Genomic DNA, 19817 nt, shown 5'->3' on the forward strand with positions numbered 1-19817 from the left:
TATTTAATATCTTGTATGACTTCCATGGGTCTCCTGCAATATTTGCGGTGGCTGTGATGTAATTCAACCGAGGATTCATCTGAGAAATCCACCTTCTGCCACTTTTCCAGTGTCCATCCTTTTATCAGGCTGTGGGCCTTGGCAAATGCCACATGGTTTTTTAATTGACTTTTGTTTAGTGCTGGTTTCTGTGCACTGATTCGACCATGGAGGCCATTTCCGAGACAGAATTCTACAAACTGTTGTGGTTGACACAGGGACTTGAGGTGACCAGGCCTGGTGGAGTCTGCTGCAGTGGAAAAGGGGCCTTGGATTTTCGAATCAACAAACGGTCCTCCCGAGCAGTTGTCTTGCGGCGTCTGCTGGACCTGGGCTTGTCAAAAACATCTCCAGTCATTTCAGATCTTTTTCTTATTCTTTGTACTTGACGCTGAGACACATTGAAGGTGTCACCACCTCAGCAGTGGATCTGGTCTTCAGCCTCTTGATAATTAACGCTTTGGTCTCAGGGTGGATCTTAGGCATGTTGTCAGAGGTCAAGTTGCAGTTGATGTGAAGGTCTGGTGTGCTGAGGTTCTTTTTATACACACCCACTAATTGATTGATCAGTAACTGATCACAGGTGAGGCTGTAATCTAGGATTGGGTGCATCATATGACAAGGCCACAAGACTTTTGTCTTGCCAAAATCTGACCTTTCTGTGTTCATTAAATGATCAATCTTTCTTCAGTGAAGCAAATGGACAGTTCTGAAGATGACTTGCAGCAGCAGCCGAAACATGTCAACAAGGTAAACACACTTTACTGCATCGTCTTTAAAAAGAACCCAAGAAGTTAAAGTATGTAAGAAGACAAAATGAACATCTTTTGCTGAAGCAAATGTATTTTAGTATATTGAGCATAATTTGGGAGGGTTTTAGCTTTCATATGAGACATTTCTAAAACCATTCGATTAATTTAAAGTCAGGTTATAAGCTTTTGTTTCTACAAAATGGATAAGCAACAAGACTTTTGTCAGGGAACCGACATTTCCTGTTGAAAGTCAAGTTATAACAATAGAAGAGAGAACAACAGACTGTTAATGTCACATATGAACGGTTCTTCAGATATATCACACAGGTAAATTGGACTCAAATGCAACACAAGTATAATGGCAAACAAAGTCTTAGTTTAATAACTGAAAGTGTCCTCTAACAGGTAATGTTATAATAGTAACTCAGACTGAAAAAACAACAAAGGAATATATCATTCGTATAATGTGAACTAAAATCTCTTCCAAAACTGGGAAATACTCGAAGTAGAAAATGGGCTTTGATAAACTCAAACAGGTACTATGAACAGGGGAACAAAAGCACAAAACGCAGAAAATGCAAACAGAAAACAGTTTCAGAGTTTCAGGGTTAGAGCTTGAGAGTAGTCTTCACAGGTCTACAATCTAGCCAAGACTGAGTGAGCAGAGGGAGTATATATAGACTGGCCTGGGCTGATTACGGAATGAGAGGCAGCTGCAGGAAAAGGGAGGAAGGCAGCAAAAGGAGGACCGGAATGGACTGAGAAATGGAGCTGGACTGGGGAAAACTAACAAAAAGGCAGAACTGTGACAAGATGACTATAGCATAAACAACAGAACAGAACAAGTTTACCAAACTCTCCATCTCACTCCACATCACTAAATCCATTCAATTCTTCATCCTCAATGTCACTTCTGAGCAACTCGACCTCCGGAGGTAAACAGAGCGCCGCTTCCTCTTCTGTGTCGCTGTCGTCAGACTCAGCATCAGTTCCAGTTAGAATTATTCGGGTCTTTCTGAATCCCAACAGGATGGTTTCAGTGTCACTGAAGTCCAGACTTTGTCCATCCATCCAGTGACTTCAGGAAAGTTTCATGGTGCATCCTCCCGGTATAAGAAGTTTCTCTCTCACTCCAGACTTTCTTTCTGCTGCTCAATTAACGTTTTCAGCTGCAAATGTTGTTATTTGCAGTTTGTAATCTGCAAAATATGATTTTCTTTTTGGGGCATTTGTGTTCAGTCTTCTCAGTTGTCTTCATAAGTTTGTTTAAATGTTTAATTGTTCAGTGGTGCAGAAGTAATGGTGCGATCGACTGACATGATACAGACAGAACAGAGGCTCTTTCTGCAGGAGACATGCGCAGTAGAGTGAAGTGACAGTGGTACAGGAGGAACAGGAGCAGCAGATACTCACACACAAGACTAGAACCTCTCACCGCTTCAGTGTGAACATTTTAATATAGAAGTCACACCGGAGTATAAGTCACAGGAAACACCCAAACCATGAAAAAAATGCGATTTATAATCCGAAATATATGATAAGTCAGTTCTTTCTGGACAGATTGTGTTAACTATAGATTAAAGTCTAACTCAAGTAACAGAGCTTCAGACACAGCAGTGCCTCCGGTTAGCATCACAACCCCAGGGGAATGTTGATGACATCAGTTGTATCAATACACATTAAACAGCACACTTCCCGTTTAAAAGTACGTATTACAGGTCCTGTTATGTAACCCCACAATGAGGATTTAGCCGTTGTTTTAAATTTCACCCTTTGTTTGCTCCAGTGAGTCAGACACCTCCCACACAGCCCCAAAAGATCACGGCTAACTATGACTTATACCGCTGAAATCCTGCCAGAGTATGCACAAAACATAATATAATCTGCATCTTATTGATGGTAAAAATAACGTGGGATTCGTGACATTTAGTTAAACCATCAGAAGTGCTGGTGTCTCATACGTACGTGACCTTTTCAAGTGTTTTACAGAAGCAGTCTGACACATTTGTATACACTACATGGTTTTATATTAGAAGACTCTTCAATATTCTCTTTAATGTGTTATGTCCAGATATGCAAATGCATTCTCTTTGGATGATGGCATTCAAATTATTATCAAATTATGAAATGATAGCGTGGGTTTGACACTGGAGATTTAAGAGTCATAGAAACTAAACTAAATTGGTTTAGCTGTACATGTTAATGAATGAATTATAATATTAACATTCTGAACTAGAGATGGCACAACGTTAAGGGAGACCTGCTCTGCAAAATGTACTTTTTAAATCTTTTAATCATGTTACAGTTGTTCCTGCTCACTATTTACTCACCCAAAGAAAATGGTTTATTTTATTGGTGATCAGTCCCAGTTTTCACTGACACTGACACACACCCACTGCTCTGTTCTTCTTCTTGTTCTCCAATTTTATTTTCTTAATCAGTGATACGTAGGATTTGGCAGCGCCGCGTAGTCATTTTGGTACAAATGAAAAAAAAATCACTACTCGCTAGTCAGTGTGAGCTACAGTATCTGTTGGAAGTTGCCGACTCTTTGTTGTGATGAAGTTTACAGCGTCTTCATCTTCAAATGGGTAACAGAGTTTTCCAATGCAGAAGTCAGTGGATTGTTTCTTTCATTTTTGTTTTTCTTATGTTGTTTAAGATGAATATTATTATCTAAAATGTCCAAATTATAACAATAATCCACTGGTGTCATAGATTATAACTGTATAAAAGCCTCAAACACAATAGGCCTTCTTTAAAACCATACTGCGGAACTTCTACATGGAGATAGATGAGTTTTACGCCGTAATGTGGAAGATTATAGCCAAAGGAACATTTCCATAGAAACAAGCAGCAGGAGAGGCAATTAAACAACAATATATCACCATGACTTAAATGTGTGCCAGTTTTTGGTGCACCTAAAGCACATTCTGGTGCACCCAAATGAAAATCTTCGGTACACCGGTGTACCTAACTCCAAACTGTTGCCAAAAATCTGCTGTTCACTAATGCGATCTGCACTGTTTTAGATCAAGATAGACTTTTAAATTGTCTAAAATAAAACATAATGATTCACAGATGTCATAGATTCTACTGTATATAACAGACAAAAGAACCATAGATCTTTAATCCACAATAGCTTTTATTAATAAACAATGATAATTCTAATCTGGCTCCAAAGACTGACTTTTCAGAGTAAAAATTCTAATGACTTGTACAAGGATTTTCATGCCACAATAAAATTTAAAGGTCCTATATTACACAAAATTTACACTTGTGATCTTCAAGTCATGTTAGACTGTTGTTTCCTTCTCAAAAACAGACCTGGAGTTGTGTTTTGTTTTATGCTGACATGTTTGATAATCTTTTATTATTAGTCTGTCTACATCTCCAAAGCTCAAAATGCTCTGTTCCACCTTGTGATGTCATGAAGCTGTAGTTTAGACCCCGTCCACACCAGTAACATACCGAAGTCGTTTTAGTTGTGGATGCAGTGTTCGTTCACACTAATCCGATGGAAAACGGAAACTCCAGAGATGGAACGATCTGGTGCCGCCAGCTCCCACGAATTCATTTGCGTACAGATCTGATCCGACGCTGTGTGGACGCCTGAAAACACTGATACTCTGATGTAGGTCTATGCACCAAATTCACTGCCAAAACGCTAAGAGGCTAGAATATATGTCCAGTCATATATACGGTCTATGCATCGCAGACATATAATCTCTGAAAAGTTTAACATGAACCATTTCCAACGCGATAGAAACAAAGAACAGACTCACCATCAGCAGAACACCCCTCTGTCACAGAAAGAACACTCATATTCCACTGAGTCGTGTCCTTTAGACTACATTCAGACTGCAACCTGAAGTGACCCAAATCCGATTTTTGACCCCTATGTTCCTGTATCTGATCTTTTAATGACAGTCTGAACGACACAGATCTGATTTTTTCAAATGTGACCCAGGACACTTGGATATGTGCTCCTAAAACCGATACATATCTGATCTTTTGACATGTGACTTCAATGTGAACGGCCAAAGTGCATTCATCCACCTACACGTTATCAACAAGACACAAACGTCACTATTCTGCGCTGAAGTAGGCGAAAATTGTTAATGAACTCCGTGTCACTGAAGTGAAGCACATCACCACTCACCACTCTTGGCTCCGTCTCCACATCCACACGTTTCTTTCAACGGACGTCGCTGCCGCTGTCCCACAAAACACCACAGCCAAAAACCTCGTCCTTCTCCTTCTCAATCTCCTCCTTAAAACAAGTAAGTTGTTCATGTTCTGGCTCCGGTACGAGAGAAACTTTAAAATCTCCAGGTGCTCAATGCTGCGTCCATGTTTGGACAACTTCAGTAAACACAGAGCACGCTCACTGCGGTTGACGTCGTTGTGTCTCCAGTGCTCATGTGGGACACTTTTGGGCCGTTTAATGTTCACACTGGAGTCACATACAAGTCACATTTAATTGGAAATGTGAACAACCTCACAAAAACATCAGATTTCACAAAAAAATCCAAATAGAGTGTTAAGCCCTGCAGTCTGAACGTAGCCTTACTCCGACAGAAGCTGAATAGCATCAGCACACAATAGCGAGCTGTTTTTTTGAGTGCTTAGTTTATGCAAATGAACCATGTGGTTTTAAGTTTCGTTTCTGTAAAACGTAAACAAATATGCTCAAAGCTGTGTGGATAGGGAAGGCTGGCGTTCACAGAAACGACGTGTCTGGACGTAGATCGTTTCTGATACGGCGATTCGTTTCAATGTAAACGTAGCCTTAGTTAGTTCAGTTAGTTCAGTAGAGACTGTCAATTCCAGGGCAGGTATGTTTTGATGAGGAAACAACATTATAACAGAGATCAGAAAATAGCTAAATATGAGCCATTTAAATATTGTTTCAGCCCTTATTGTCTCTTCTGTTTTGTGTGTCTCTCAGACCTGCCATCCGACAATCCCACTAAATCCACAGATCCCAGACTATATTCCACAATGGAAATAGACATTATTACAGCTTGCCAGCCTATTCCAATTGTCCCTGCCAATTTCCAGTTTTATGATAATACCATTCGGAGGATCTGCAGAAATCCAATAGCAGATGTAATTTAACTCTGTATAAAACATCTTTGAGGTTGAATAGCTCTTTGTTATTGCTCCACTCTGTAATTTTAACTTGATAAAAAGTGTCAGAATCCTCCATTAGTCTCTCTGAAATAATAGTAGATTTGTGTGGGTGATAGACAGCCTTTTCCCCTGACATTATGAGTCCACAATGTAAGTATAAATACATGTCTATTCTTAGGACAACAAGTGACATTTTCATGGGGCATATTTCATGTTTCGCTCACTTATCTGGTAAAGAGGAGTGAGAGTGGCACAAAGAGACGTCACATTTGTACTATATTCAGTGTTGGGGAGTAACAGATTACATGTACCGGAGTTACGTAATCAGAGTACAAATTATGAGTAACTGTATTTCGGTTACTGTTACTGTTTCAGTGAGTGGTAATTGGATTACAGTTACTTTGTTAAAATAAATGGATTGCATGGCGGTATTTTCCTGTTTTCACATTTGGGTTTTCACAATTTTTTTGTATTATTTTAGTACGGTAATTCCACTTATTGCCAGAAACTGCGCGCAATAAGAGTTACGTAAACATCTTATTAACGTTGGTGGCGTCGGTCACACCTTGGTTTAGTCTAGTCTTGGTCTAGTCTTGGTTTTAGTCCTGGTCTAGTCTTGGTTTAGTGTTGGTTTTGGTCCTGGTCTAGTCTTGGTTTAGTCTTGGTTTATCCTGATCTAGTCTTGGTTTAGTCCTAGAACTCGGTTTAGTCCTGGTCTAGTCCTGGTTTGGTTCTGATACAGTCTTGGTTTAGTCCTGGTCGAGTGTTGGTTTGGTTTTGGTTTAGGCTTGGTTTCATCTTGGTTTCATCTTAGTTTAGTCTTGGTTTAGTTTAGTCCTAGAACTTGGTTTAGTCCTGGTCTAGTCCTGGTTTAGTCCTGGTCTAGTCCTGGTTTAATCCTGGTCTAGTCCCGGGGCAGACCCTCGTGTATACAGTGCAGTGAAATCACGTACTGCATGTGCGTCTATGACGGAACATTCAGCAGTTGCCATGGCGACACGACGCACACATTAACAATCACAGCCTGACTAAAAGTTTATAGACTGTCTGAAAACTCCAGAAAAAAAAATAAAATGGATTGAAACTGCACATTTTCTGTTTAGGTGTTTGATTTTCAACAAAAAAGGTGAGAGTGACAAAGTGAAAAACATGATGTGAGTCTAAATATACGTCTATTCTTAGAACAGTTCAGTGACGTTTTCATGGTCAATATTTCATGTTTGGTTCACTTTTGTCGCCCACATGAGAGCGATATTGCGCCGCACGCTTCTATACGCCCCGTGGCATTGTTTCTCTAAATCGACTCGATGACTAAGGCGTTCTAAAATAAGGTGCCGAATACAAAATCACATATGGTCCATCAGCAGCTGCAGCACATTTTGGTTTGGAGAAAATGCAAGAGTCTGTGCTTTTTAATTTAGTTCTGATGTGGAACTGGTTTGGTCCTGGTCTAGTCTTGGTCTAGTCTTTGTTTAGTCTTGGTTTAGTCCTGGTCTAGTGTTGGTTTGGTCCAGGTCTAGTCTTGGTTTAGTCCTGATCTAGTCTTGCTTTAGTCCAGGTCCAGTCTTGGTTTAGTCCTGGTCCAGTCTTGGTTTAGTCCAGGTCAGTCTTGGTTTGTGGTTTAGTCCTGGTCCAGTCTTGTTTAGTCTTAGTCAGTCCTGTCAGTCTTGGTTTAGTCCTGTCTGGTCTGTCCTTGGTTTAGTCTAGTCTTGGTTTAGTCCTGGTCCAGTCTTGCTTTAGTCCTGGTCCAGTCTTGGTTTAGTCCTGGTCCAGTCTTGGTTTAGTCCTGGTTCAGTCTTGCTTTAGTCCTGGTCCAGTCTTGGTTTAGTCCTGGTCCAGTCTTGGTTTAGTCCTGGTCCAGTCTTGGTTTAGTCCAGTCTTGGTTTAGTCCTGGTCCAGTCTTGGTTTAGTCCTGGTCCAGTCTTGCTTTAGTCCTGGTCCAGTCTTGCTTTAGTCCTGGTCCAGTCTTGGTTTAGTCCTGGTCCAGTCTTGCTTTAGTCCTGGTCCAGTCTTGGTTTAGTCCTGGTCCAGTCTTGGTTTAGTCCTTCCAGTCTTGTTTAGTCCTGGTCCAGTCTTGTCCAGGTCTTAGTCTTGGTTTAGTCCTGGTCCAGTCTTGGTTTAGTCCTGCTCTAGTTTTGGTTTGGTCCTGTACCTTGGTTTAGTTCTGGTCTAGTCTTGGTTTAGTCTTGGTTTAGTCCTGGTCCAGTCTTGGTTTAGTCCTGGTCCAGTCTTGGTTTAGTCCTGGTCCAGTCTTGCTTTAGTCCTGGTCCAGTCTTGGTTTAGTCCTGGTCCAGACTTGCTTTAGTAATGGACCTTGGTTTAGTCCTGGTCTAGTCTTGGTTTAGTCCTGGTCTAGTCTTGGTTTAGTCCTGGTCTCAGTTTTGGTTTAGTCCTGGTCCAGTCTTGGTTTAGTCCTGGTCCAGTCTTGGTTTAGTCCTGGTTTAGTCTTGGATTAGACTTTAATAAAACAAATCCTTTAAAAAGTTACTCAAGTAAATGTGAGTATCTGGCTCTGTTGAAGATTCCAGTGCACATACATGTCAGTGTGTTTATTTCTGTGTTGTGTGTCCCTTCTGTCGTGTCTCCTGTAGGTGGCGCTGTCGGTGGCGGCTGAGTTCTGGGAGCAGGGAGATCTGGAGAGGACGGTTCTGGAGCAGCAGCCCATCGTAAGCCTCCGTCGCTCCTCCTTCCTAAATCTGTGACTTTATTTTTGACACAAGTGAAGTTTGGTGAAGGAGAAAGAACCGGGGCCGAGACAGAAACCGTAGGAATTATGTCGGATCAGACGTTTCCTCCGGGCTCCAGTTTGGAATGGGGTTTTTGGGACGAGCTGAAGAGATAAACAAAAATACAAAATGTAGACAGTAAAACTCAAGGATAAATTCTGTTTAGTGCAGCTACGTACAGAAAATAATAAGGAATCAAACGCAGGATTATCCACGTTTTGGCATTTTACATGATGAGATTCAAAATAATAATAATAACTGTCCCTCTCCTCTGCTCTGTTCATCCATCCGTCTCTCTCTGTCTCTTCACATACCTGTGAGTTGTTGTACAGTTGTAGGGAGTATTATGTTACATAAGGGTGAGTTGTTGTACAGTTGCATCTCTCTATCACTCTCTCTGCATCTCTCTGTCTATCTCTGTATCTCTCTCTCTCTCTCTCTGCATCTCTCTGCATCTCTCTCTCTCTCTCTTTGCATCTCTCTCTCTCTGCATCTCTCTCTCGCTCTTTGCATCTCTCTCTCTCTGCATCTCTCTCTCTCTCTTCTCTCTCTCTCTCTCTCTCTCTCTCTCTCTGCTTCTCTCATCTCTCTCTCTCTCTGCTCTCTCTCTCTCTCTCTCTGCATCTCTCTCTCTCTTGCATCTCTCTCTCTCTCTCTCTCTCTGCATCTCTCTCTCTCTCTCTCTCTCTGCATCTCTCTCTCTCTCTCTCTGCACTCTCTCTCTCTCTCTCTCTCTGCAGCTCTCTCTCTCTCTCTCTCTGTCTCTCTCTCTCTCTCTTGCATCTCTCTCTCTCTCTCTCTGTGCATCTCTCTGTCTATCTCTGCATCTCTCTCTCTCTCTCTCTGCATCTCTCTCTCTCTCTCTCTCTGCTCTCTCTCTCTCTCTCTCTCTCTCTCTGCATCTCTCTCTCTCTGCATCTCCCTCTCTCTCTGCATCTCTCTGTCCATCTCTGCATCTCTCTCTCTTTGCATCTCTCTCTCTCTGCATCTCTCTCTTTGAATCTCTCTCTCTTTGCATCTCTTTCTCTCTGCACCTCTCTCCTCTTTCTCTCTGCATTTCTGTATCCCTCTCTCTCTCTTTTCTCTCTGCATCTCCCTCTCTCTCTTTGCATCTCTCTCTCTCTCTCTTGCATCTCTCTCTCTCTCTCTCTGCATCTCTCTCTCTGCACCTCTCTCTTTCTCTGCATCTCTATCTCTCTCTCTCTGCATCTCTCTCTCTCTCTCTGCATCTCTCTCTCTCTCTCTCTCTCTGCATCTCTCTCTCTCTCTCTCTCTGCATCTCTCTCTCTCTCTCTCTGCATCTCTCTCTCTCTCTCTGCACTCTCTCTCTCTCTCTCTCTCTGCATCTCTCTCTCTCTCTCTCTCTCTCTCTCTCTCTCTCTCTGCATCTCTCTCTCTCTCTCTCTCTGCATCTCTCTCTCTCTCTGCATCTCTGCATCTCTCTCTCTGCATCTCTCTCTCTCTCTCTCTGCATCTCTCTGTCCTCTCTCTCTCTCTGCATCTCTCTCTCTCTCTCTGCATCTCTCTCTCTCTCTGCATCTCTCTCTCTCTCTCTCTCTCTTCTGCATCTCTCTTTCTCTCTGCACCTCTCTCCTCTTTCTCTCTGCATTTCTGTATCCTCTCTCTCTCTCTTTCTCTCTGCATCTCCCTCTCTCTCTTTCTGCATCTCTCTCTTTCTCTCTGTGCATCTCCTCTCTCTCTCTGCTCTCTCTCTCTGTCTCTCTCTCTCTCTCTGCATCTCTCTCTGCATCTCTCTCTCTCTCTCTCTCTCTTCTGCATCTCTCTCTCTCTCTCTCTCTCTGCATCTCTCTCTTTGCATCTCTCTCTCTGCATCTCTCTCTCTCTCTCTCTCTGCTCTCTCTCTCTGATCTCTCTGCATCTCTCTCTCTCTCTCTCTCTCTGCATCTCTCTCTCTCTCTCTCTCTGCATCTCTCCCTCTCTGCACCTCTCTCTCTCTCTGCATCTCTCTATCTCTCTGCACCTCTCTCTCTCTCTCTCTGCATCTCTCTCTCTCTGCTCTCTCTCTCTCTCTCTCTCTCTCTCTGCATCTCTCTCTCTCTCTCTCTGCACTCTCTCTCTCTCTGCATCTCTCTCTCTCTCTCTCTGCACTCTCTCTCTCTCTCTCTGCACTCTCTCTCTCTCTCTCTCTGCATCTCTCTCTCTCTCTCTGCACCTCTCTCTCTCTCTGCATCTCTCTCTCTCTCTCTCTCTGCACTCTCTCCCTCTCTGCATCTCTCTCTCTCTCTCTCTCTCTCTCTGCACCTCTCTCTCTCTCTCTCTGCATCTCTCTCTCTCTCTGCACCTCTCTCTCTCTGCACTCTCTCTCTCTCTCTCTCTCTCTCTCTCTCTCTCTCTGCACCTCTCTCTCTCTCTGCACCTCTCTCTCTCTCTCTCTGCATCTCTCTCTCTCTCTCTCTCTCTCTCTCTCTCTCTCTCTCTGCATCTCTCTCTCTCTCTCTCTCTCTGCACCTCTCTCTCCCTCTCTGCACTCTCTCTCTCTCTCTCTGCATCTCTCCCTCTCTCTGCATCTCTCTCTCTCTCTCTCTCTCTCTCTCTCTCTCTCTGCACCTCTCTCTCTCTCTCTGCATCTCTCCCTCTCTGCACCTCTCTCTTTCTCTGCATCTCTCTGTCCATCCTGTGCTCGTGTCTGTGATGTTTGAGCTGCTCTGTCTGTGACTCACGCTCATTTTGACGTGAAGTAAAAGAGTGAAACGGCCTGTGCAGTGGAGCGCCCGTAGGTGGACCGTTTGAACCCACCGTTACAGGAGGGAGAATGTTCCCACGCCAGAGCCGCACAATCACACAAAACAAACACGAGCAACTCAGTGTGTGTGCACGTTTGGAAAAGACCACCGCTAAATTACACACACATTTCAACTTAGTAACACTGAAGCACTCAAACTTACACTTAGTAAGATAAAAGGGACTTAGGAGTATTATCTTTGACATAAAAATGAGTTGTTGTACATTTGTAGGGAGTATTATCTGTTACATAAGAGTGAGTTGTACAGTTGTAGGGAGTATTATCTGTTACATAAGGGCGAGTTGTTGTATAGTTGTAGGGAGTATTATCTGTTACATAAGAGTGACTTGTTGTACAGTTGTAGGGAGTATTATCTGTTACATAAAAATGAGTTGTTGTACAGTTGTAGGGAGTATTATCTGTTACATAAGGGTGACTTGTTGTACAGTTGTAGGGAGTATTATCTGTTACATAAGGGTGACTTGTTGTAAAGTTGTAGGGAGTATTATCTGTTACATAAGGGTGAGTTGTTGTACAGTTGTAGGGAGTATTATCTGTTGCATAAGGCTGAGTTGTTGTACAGTTGTAGGGAGTATTATCTGTTACATAAGGGTGACTTGTTGTAAAGTTGTAGGGAGTATTATCTGTTACATAAGGGTGAGTTGTTGTACAGTTGTAGGGAGTATTATATGTTGCATAAGGCTGAGTTGTTGTACAGTTGTAAGGAGTATTATCTGTTACATAAGTGACTTGTTGTAAAGTTGTAGGGAGTATTATCTGTTTACATAAGGTGAGTTGTACAGTTGTAGGGAGTATTATCTGTTACATAAGAGTGAGTTGTACAGTTGTAGGGAGTATATATCTGTTACATAATGAGTTGTACAGTTGTAGGGAGTATTATCTGTTACATAAGAGTGACTTGTACAGTTGTAGGGAGTATTATCTGTTCCAAAAGGGTGAGTTGTTGTACAGTTGTAGGGAGTATTATCTGTTACACAAGAGTGAGTTGTATAGTTGTAGGGAGTATTATCTGTTACATAATAATGAGTTGTTTTACAGTTGTAGGGAGTATTATCTGTTACATAATAATGAGTTGTTTTACAGTTGTAGGGAGTATTATCTGTTACATAAGAGTGAGTTGTTGTACAGTTGTAGGGAGTATTATCTGTTACATAAGGGTGAGTTGTTGTACAGTTGTAGGGAGTATTATCTGTTACATAAGGGTGAGTTGTTGTACAGTTGTAGGGAGTATTATCTGTTACATAAGAGTGAGTTGTATAGTTGTAGGGAGTATTATCTGTTACATAATAATGAGTTGTTTTACAGTTGTAGGGAGTATTATCTGTTACATAAGGGTGAGTTGTTGTACAGTTGTAGGAGTATTATCTGTTACATAAGGAGTGAGTTGTTGTACAGTTGTAGGGAGTATTATCTGTTACATAATAAGTGAGAGTTGTTGTACAGTTGTAGGGAGTATTATCTGTTACATAAGTGAGTTGTTTTACAGTTGTAGGGGAGTATTATCTGTTACATAAGGGTGAGTTGTGTTGTACAGTTGTAGGGAGTATTATCTGTTACATAAGGGTGAGTTGTTGTACAGTTGTAGGGAGTATTATCTGTTACATAGTGTGAATCTCCACCTCCATCTGAAATTGTGACATCATCAGATTCTATAATGTGAATGTGTCAAAAAAGTAAATTTCATAATGTCATATATGTACTTACTTTTGTGTGTGTTTGTGTGTGCGTGTGTGCGTGTGTGCGTGTGTGCGTGTGTGCGTGTGTGTGTGTGTCTCTTCCAGCCGATGATGGACAGAAACAAAGCAGACGATTTGCCCAAACTTCAGTGCGGTTTCATCGATTTTGTGTGCACTTTTGTTTACAAGGTGAGAATCACAAACCTACTCCATCTTCTCGCCCTCAGTGTTTTTTTGTTGTTTTTTTTCTTAATGTTACTGTATAAAGACTCGGCACTGACCCGGGTGCACCTGTTACATGGATCTGATTTGTAAAATGTAGATTGCTCGCGGTTCCCTGGGAGACTTCACACCATCTGCTCCCACTGTTTCTACTTTCAGTCAGAGTGAATAGACTCAAACAGTGTCAGTGTCCTTGTCTCGCAGATACACACCGATGTTGAAATGACTTATGTACATGTGACAGGTTTTCATGTTTTTCTAATTAGGATTTTGTTTGCTGTGTCCGTCAATATTTATCAGTTTTTTTTTTAAATCAGATAAGTGGCAGTTTGTGTAGAAAGGGGGGAAACATAAGATAGTTGTACTGAATTCTAAAAAGAAATGAATTCAAGTTTTGTTGCAATTTTAAAGGTGCACTTTGTAAAATTAGTTTTTATAAATATGTCATTGCTCTGTCTGTTCCACAGTGTGACATTAAACAGCTCTACTTTACATTTATTCAATTACAGGTGGTTTTAAAGGTCAAAAATATCTAGAAAAACAGACATTCTGACTGTGAGCAGGGTCGCCTCTCCACAGATCTGACCTGTAACTTGATCTGGTTTGGTCTCAGTGAAGCTGGAAAGGTTTAATGCCATACTGTGAAAAAGTCCAAACAAAGCAATAACATCTCCATGGAGAAAATCATTTAATGGACCCTCCCCCAGAAGTGACACAAAGCACATTTAAAGATTGATTATTGAAATCTCAGAGGAGAAAGACAGCGGGACAGAGGAGGGTTATAAAATAAATCTGTCATATGATTATGTATTGAATTTGCATTGTGTTTTTCAGGAGTTCAGTCGTTTCCACGTGGAGATCACTCCGATGTTCGACCGGATCATGAACAACAGAAAAGAATGGAACGCTCTGAAGGAGGAACACGAAGCCAAGATGGCCGCCATCGAGGCAGAGAAGAAGGCCAAAGAGGAGGCGGCTCAGAAGGCAGCAGCCGCCAGGCAAGGTGAGAAACTAGGTCACAGGTACAGTCTACAACAGGGGTCTCCAACCTGTAGCTCGAGAAATACCAGTAGCTCTCCACCCCCTTCCAAGTCGCTCGCCAAGGGATTTTTTAATCATCCTGAATAACTCACATTGGATTGATCAAAAGACTATTATCATTGTAAATGTATCATTCTGATGACTAACGCAGTGCACTAAATAAACATATAAACATCTAAGTGTGCTCCATTTAAGGCCGTGACTCTTAAATTTACTCAGTTTTTTGTGACAGCTAAAATGAGGAGCTCTTTGGCATTTTGATTTTGTTAAAGTAGCTCACCGGAGGAAAAAGGTTGGAGACAACTGGTCTAAAACATACTGTACCATTTAATCATACAAGAAATTATACAAGATTTTCTAATTATTATGTCACAATTCAGTAACCCTCAGTAACCTTAGAATGTCTTTGAGAAGCAAGTTAAAGGTACTTTACATTTGTAAACATTTATAAAAGAAAAAAAAAAGTCCTACAGAATGTGTTAAAAGATGCATTATTTTTTACACTTTCAAAATATACTTACAATTACATTATATAACCCATCTGATTTTCTCTGTCAGTGTTGGAATGTGAGGAGTGTTACAAAAGAAACACATTACACTCATTTATTTCATTTTTCACTTACACAGTCTTATAAACGCATTGTTAAGATGAAAATCAGTTATATATTATTCGCTACATTCTCAGCAACACAAGTTATTTTGCATTTTATTCTGCTCTGTGCTGCTCACACACAAAACATTTCATCAGTGATATGAGTGAAACTTTCTCTTGCTCCTGTTGCTCTGATTCTAACTCCGTCATGTTCACACTGTGGATGTGAGACACGAGTTCACCCTTTAAGATGTTTCCTTTTCCTACGTGTGATTTTAATGAATAAGTTTGAATATAAAAGTGAATCTCAAAATTCAATACAAACTCAACAACACAGTGAAAATTCAAACTGATGTGTGAAGTGAGTTTCATACTGTACTATACAAATACAACAAACTCCACTTGGCCTGTTGTGAACGTTTAGCATAAAAACACATCTTCAGAAACACATCATTTTGTCAGATTTTGAAGACCGGTTTCATACATCGTGTTTGACATTTGTATTCACACGTGTCCCTGTGGCTCTGAAGTCTCCTGCTCACCCAGACTCACTGACAAGCGATGATAATCACACCATCTTTATGCACTAACATGTTTCTCTCTCTCCTCTACCACTTTTCTCTCTCCTATCCATCCATACATCTTTCCTTCTCTGCTCCCTTGCCTCCTTCCTTCATCTCCTACCCTTCTCTTCACCTTTTCCTTCCTTCCCTCCTTCTGTCCCTTCTTCCGTTCTTCCTTGTGTCCATCCTTGCTTCCTTGTCCTCCTCACCTCCTCCTCCCTTGCCTCCTTGTCTCCTCCTTCCTTCAGCGGAGGCGGCTCAGTCTAAGACGTGTGTTCTCAGTTGAAGACGAGGCCTGTCAGCACTTCACTTTTGGCTTTTTCCTTCTTGTTTGAGTAGAACCAGGGCAGTGTACAGTACGACTTTAAACAATACTCCAAACAAGACAAGATGCAAATACTGTACTACTATGTATTCTTTATCTGTAGTATAATGTTATAAGCTGCTGTAACCAAACTTCAACTCTACACCTGAATGTTTGAAGCTCAATAAAATCTGCAATTCCATGTCTCTGTTTGATTTCTGCTTTTGAACTCAAAAGAAAAAAAAAAAAAGTTTCAACTGGACAATTTGAAATTTGCTGGAATCAGTTTAGAGAATTCACTTTTTCTTTTGCTATGGAACTTACCTGGACAACTGGACGACTACTACTACTACTACTACTACTACTACTACTACTACTACCACTACCTACTACTACCACTACTACACTACTACTACTACTACTACTACTACTACTACTACAACTACTACTACTACTACTACTACTACTACTACTACTACAACTACTACTACTACTACTACTACTACTACTACTACTACTACTACTACTACTACTACTACTACTACTACTAACAACTATTACTACTACTAAACTACTACAACAACTACTACTACAACTACTACTACAACAACAACTACTACAACAACTACAAGGACAACTACTATTACGACTAGTACTACAACAACTACTACTACAGCTACTACGATAACTACTTCTACTACTACAACTACTACTACAACAACTACTACTACTACAACAATAACTACTACAACACCTACTACAACTACTACAGCTACTAGAACTACTACTATTCTGTTACTACTACAATATTACAACTACTACTATTGCTAGCACTACTGTTACTACTACAACTACTGCTACAGTTTCTGCCACAACTAATAATAACAATACTTTTACTAATGCTATTGCTACTATTACTACTACTGCTGCTAGTACTACCGTTACTACTAGTAATACTTCTACTAATACTATTGCTACTACTACTACCACTGCTAGTATTTTTCCTGCTAGTGCTACTACTACTATTACTACTACTACAACAATTACTACTACAACTAATACTACAACAATTACTACTACTACAACTATTACAACTACTACTACAACAACTACTACAACAACTACGATGACAACTATTACTACAACTACTACAACAACTACAACTACTACTACTACTACTACTACTAATACTCCTATTATTACAACTACTATTACAACCACTACAATTACTGCAACAACAACTAAACTGCTACAACAATAACTACTACAACAACAACGACAACTACTATTACGACTAGTACTACAACAACTACTACTACTACTACAATAACTACTACAACAACTACAACAACAACTACTACTACAACTACTACTACAACAACTACTACTACTACAACTACTACTACAACAACTACTACAACAACTACTACTACTACTACTACTACAAACAACTACAAAGACAACTACTATTACGACTAGTACTACAACTACTTACTACTACTACTACTACTACTACTACTACTACTACTACTACAATTACTACTACTAAACTACAACAATTACTACTACAACTACTACTATTACAACTACTACTACAATACTACAACAACTACAAACAACTACTATTACGACTAGTACTACAACTACTACTACTAGTACAACTACAACAACTACTACTACTACAACTACTACTACTACTACTACAACAACTAATACTACAACACCTACAACTACTACAGCTACTAGAACTACTACAACTACAGCTAGAGTTTCTGCCACAACTAATAATAATACTTCTACTAATGCTATTGCTACTATTACTACTACTGCTGCTAGTACTACCGTTACTACAAGTAATACTTCTACTAATACTATTGCTACTACTACTACTGCTAGTATTTTTTACTACTGCTACTGCTACTGCTACTACTACTACTACTACTACTACTACTACAACTACTACAACTACTACTACTACTTACTACAACAAACTACTCTACTATTACAACTACTACTACACACTACTACTACTACTACTACTACTACTACTACTACAACTACTGCAACACTACTACAACTACTACAACAACTACTACTACTTACTACAACAAACTACTACAACTAACTACTACTACTACTTACACTACTACTACAACACTACTACTACTACTACTACTACTACAACTACTAACAACTACTACTACTACAACTACTACTACTACTACTACTTACTACTACTACTACTACTACTACTACTACTACTACTACTACTACTACTACTACTACTACTACTACAACTACTATTACAACCACTACTACTACATCTACTGCAACTACAACTACTACAACAATAACTACTACTACTACAACTACAAACTACTACAACTACTACTACAACTACTGCAACAACAACTACAACTACTACAACAATAAACTACTACAACTACAAGACTACTACTACTACTACTACAACTACTACTACAACTACTACAACAACTACTGCAACAACAACTACTACTACAACAACTACAAAGACAACTACTATTACGACTAGTACTACAACAACAACTACAACTACTACAACAACTACTACTACTACTACTACTACTACTACTACTACAACCACTACTACTACAACTACTACTACAACTACTGCAACAACAACTACAACTACTACAACAATAACTACTACAACAACTACAAAGACAACTACTATTACGACTAGTACTACAACAACAACTACTACTACTACTACAATTACTACTACAACTAATACTACAACTATTACTACTACTACAACTATTACAACTATTACTACAACAACTACTACAACAACTACAACGACAACTACTATTACGACTAGTACTACAACAACTACTACTACTACTAGTACAACTACAACAACAACTACTACTACAACTACTACAACAACTACTACTACTACTACAACAATAACTACTACAACACCTATAACTACTACAGCTACTAGAACTACTACTATTCTGTTACTACTACAACTACAACTACTGCTAGAGTTTCTGCCACAACTAACAATAATAATACTTCTACTAATGCTATTGCTACTATTACTACTACTGCTAGTACTACCTGTTACTACAAGTAATACTTCTACTAATACTATTGCTACTACTACTACCACTGCTAGTATTTTTCCTACTACTGCTACTGCTACTGCTACTGCTACTACTACTACTACTACTACTACTGCTACTGCTACTGCTACTACTACTACTACTACAGCTACTACTACAACTACTACTACAACAACTACTACTACTACAACAATTACTACTACTACAACAATTACAACTACTACTACAACAACAACTACGATGACAACTATTACTACAACAAGTACTACAACAAGTACAACTACAACAAGTACTACAACAAGTACTACAACAACAACTACTACAACAACAACTACAACTACTACTACTACTACTACTACTACTACTACTACTACTACTACTAACAACCACTACTACTATTACAACCACTACTACAACTACTGCAACAACAACTACGACTAGTACTACAACAACTACTACTACTACAACTACAAAGACAACTACTATTACGACTAGTACTACAACAACTACTACTACTACTACTACTACTACTACTACTACTACTATTACAACCACTACTACTACAACTACTACTACAACTACTGCAACAACAACTACAACAACTACAAAGACAACTACTACTACTACTACTACTACAACACCTACAACTACTATTCTGTTACTACAACTAAAACCACAGCTAGAGTTTTTGCCACAACTAATAATAATAATACTTCTACTAATGCTATTGCTACTATTACTACTACTGCTGCTAGTACTACCGTTACTACTAGTAATACTTCTACTAATACTATTGCTACTACTACTACCACTGCTAGTATTTTTCCTACTACTGCTACTGCTACTGCTATTAAATGTTTATTTTTATGCATGCTTTGAATTTTTGACT

The 19817-nt window shown here is 39.9% G+C and overlaps 1 protein-coding gene across 1 annotated transcript in view; it reads left to right on the forward strand.

Moving 5' to 3' along the window:
• pde6a (phosphodiesterase 6A, cGMP-specific, rod, alpha) overlaps window positions 1-15797 on the forward strand; it is a 92363-nt gene extending 76566 nt beyond the window's left edge. Inside the window, exons 20-23 of the mRNA XM_055158972.1 lie at window positions 8519-8593; window positions 13199-13282; window positions 14150-14318; window positions 15760-15797. Of these exons, the coding sequence (XP_055014947.1) occupies window positions 8519-8593; window positions 13199-13282; window positions 14150-14318; window positions 15760-15797 (366 nt within the window). The remainder of the gene's footprint in view (window positions 1-8518; window positions 8594-13198; window positions 13283-14149; window positions 14319-15759) is intronic.
• The last annotated feature ends 4020 nt before the right edge of the window (window positions 15798-19817 follow it).

The sequence above is a fragment of the Boleophthalmus pectinirostris genome, unplaced genomic scaffold (assembly GCF_026225935.1).
Source record: "Boleophthalmus pectinirostris isolate CB_2022bp ecotype Guang Dong unplaced genomic scaffold, ASM2622593v1 HiC_scaffold_23, whole genome shotgun sequence".
Lineage (NCBI taxonomy): Eukaryota > Metazoa > Chordata > Actinopteri > Gobiiformes > Gobiidae > Boleophthalmus > Boleophthalmus pectinirostris.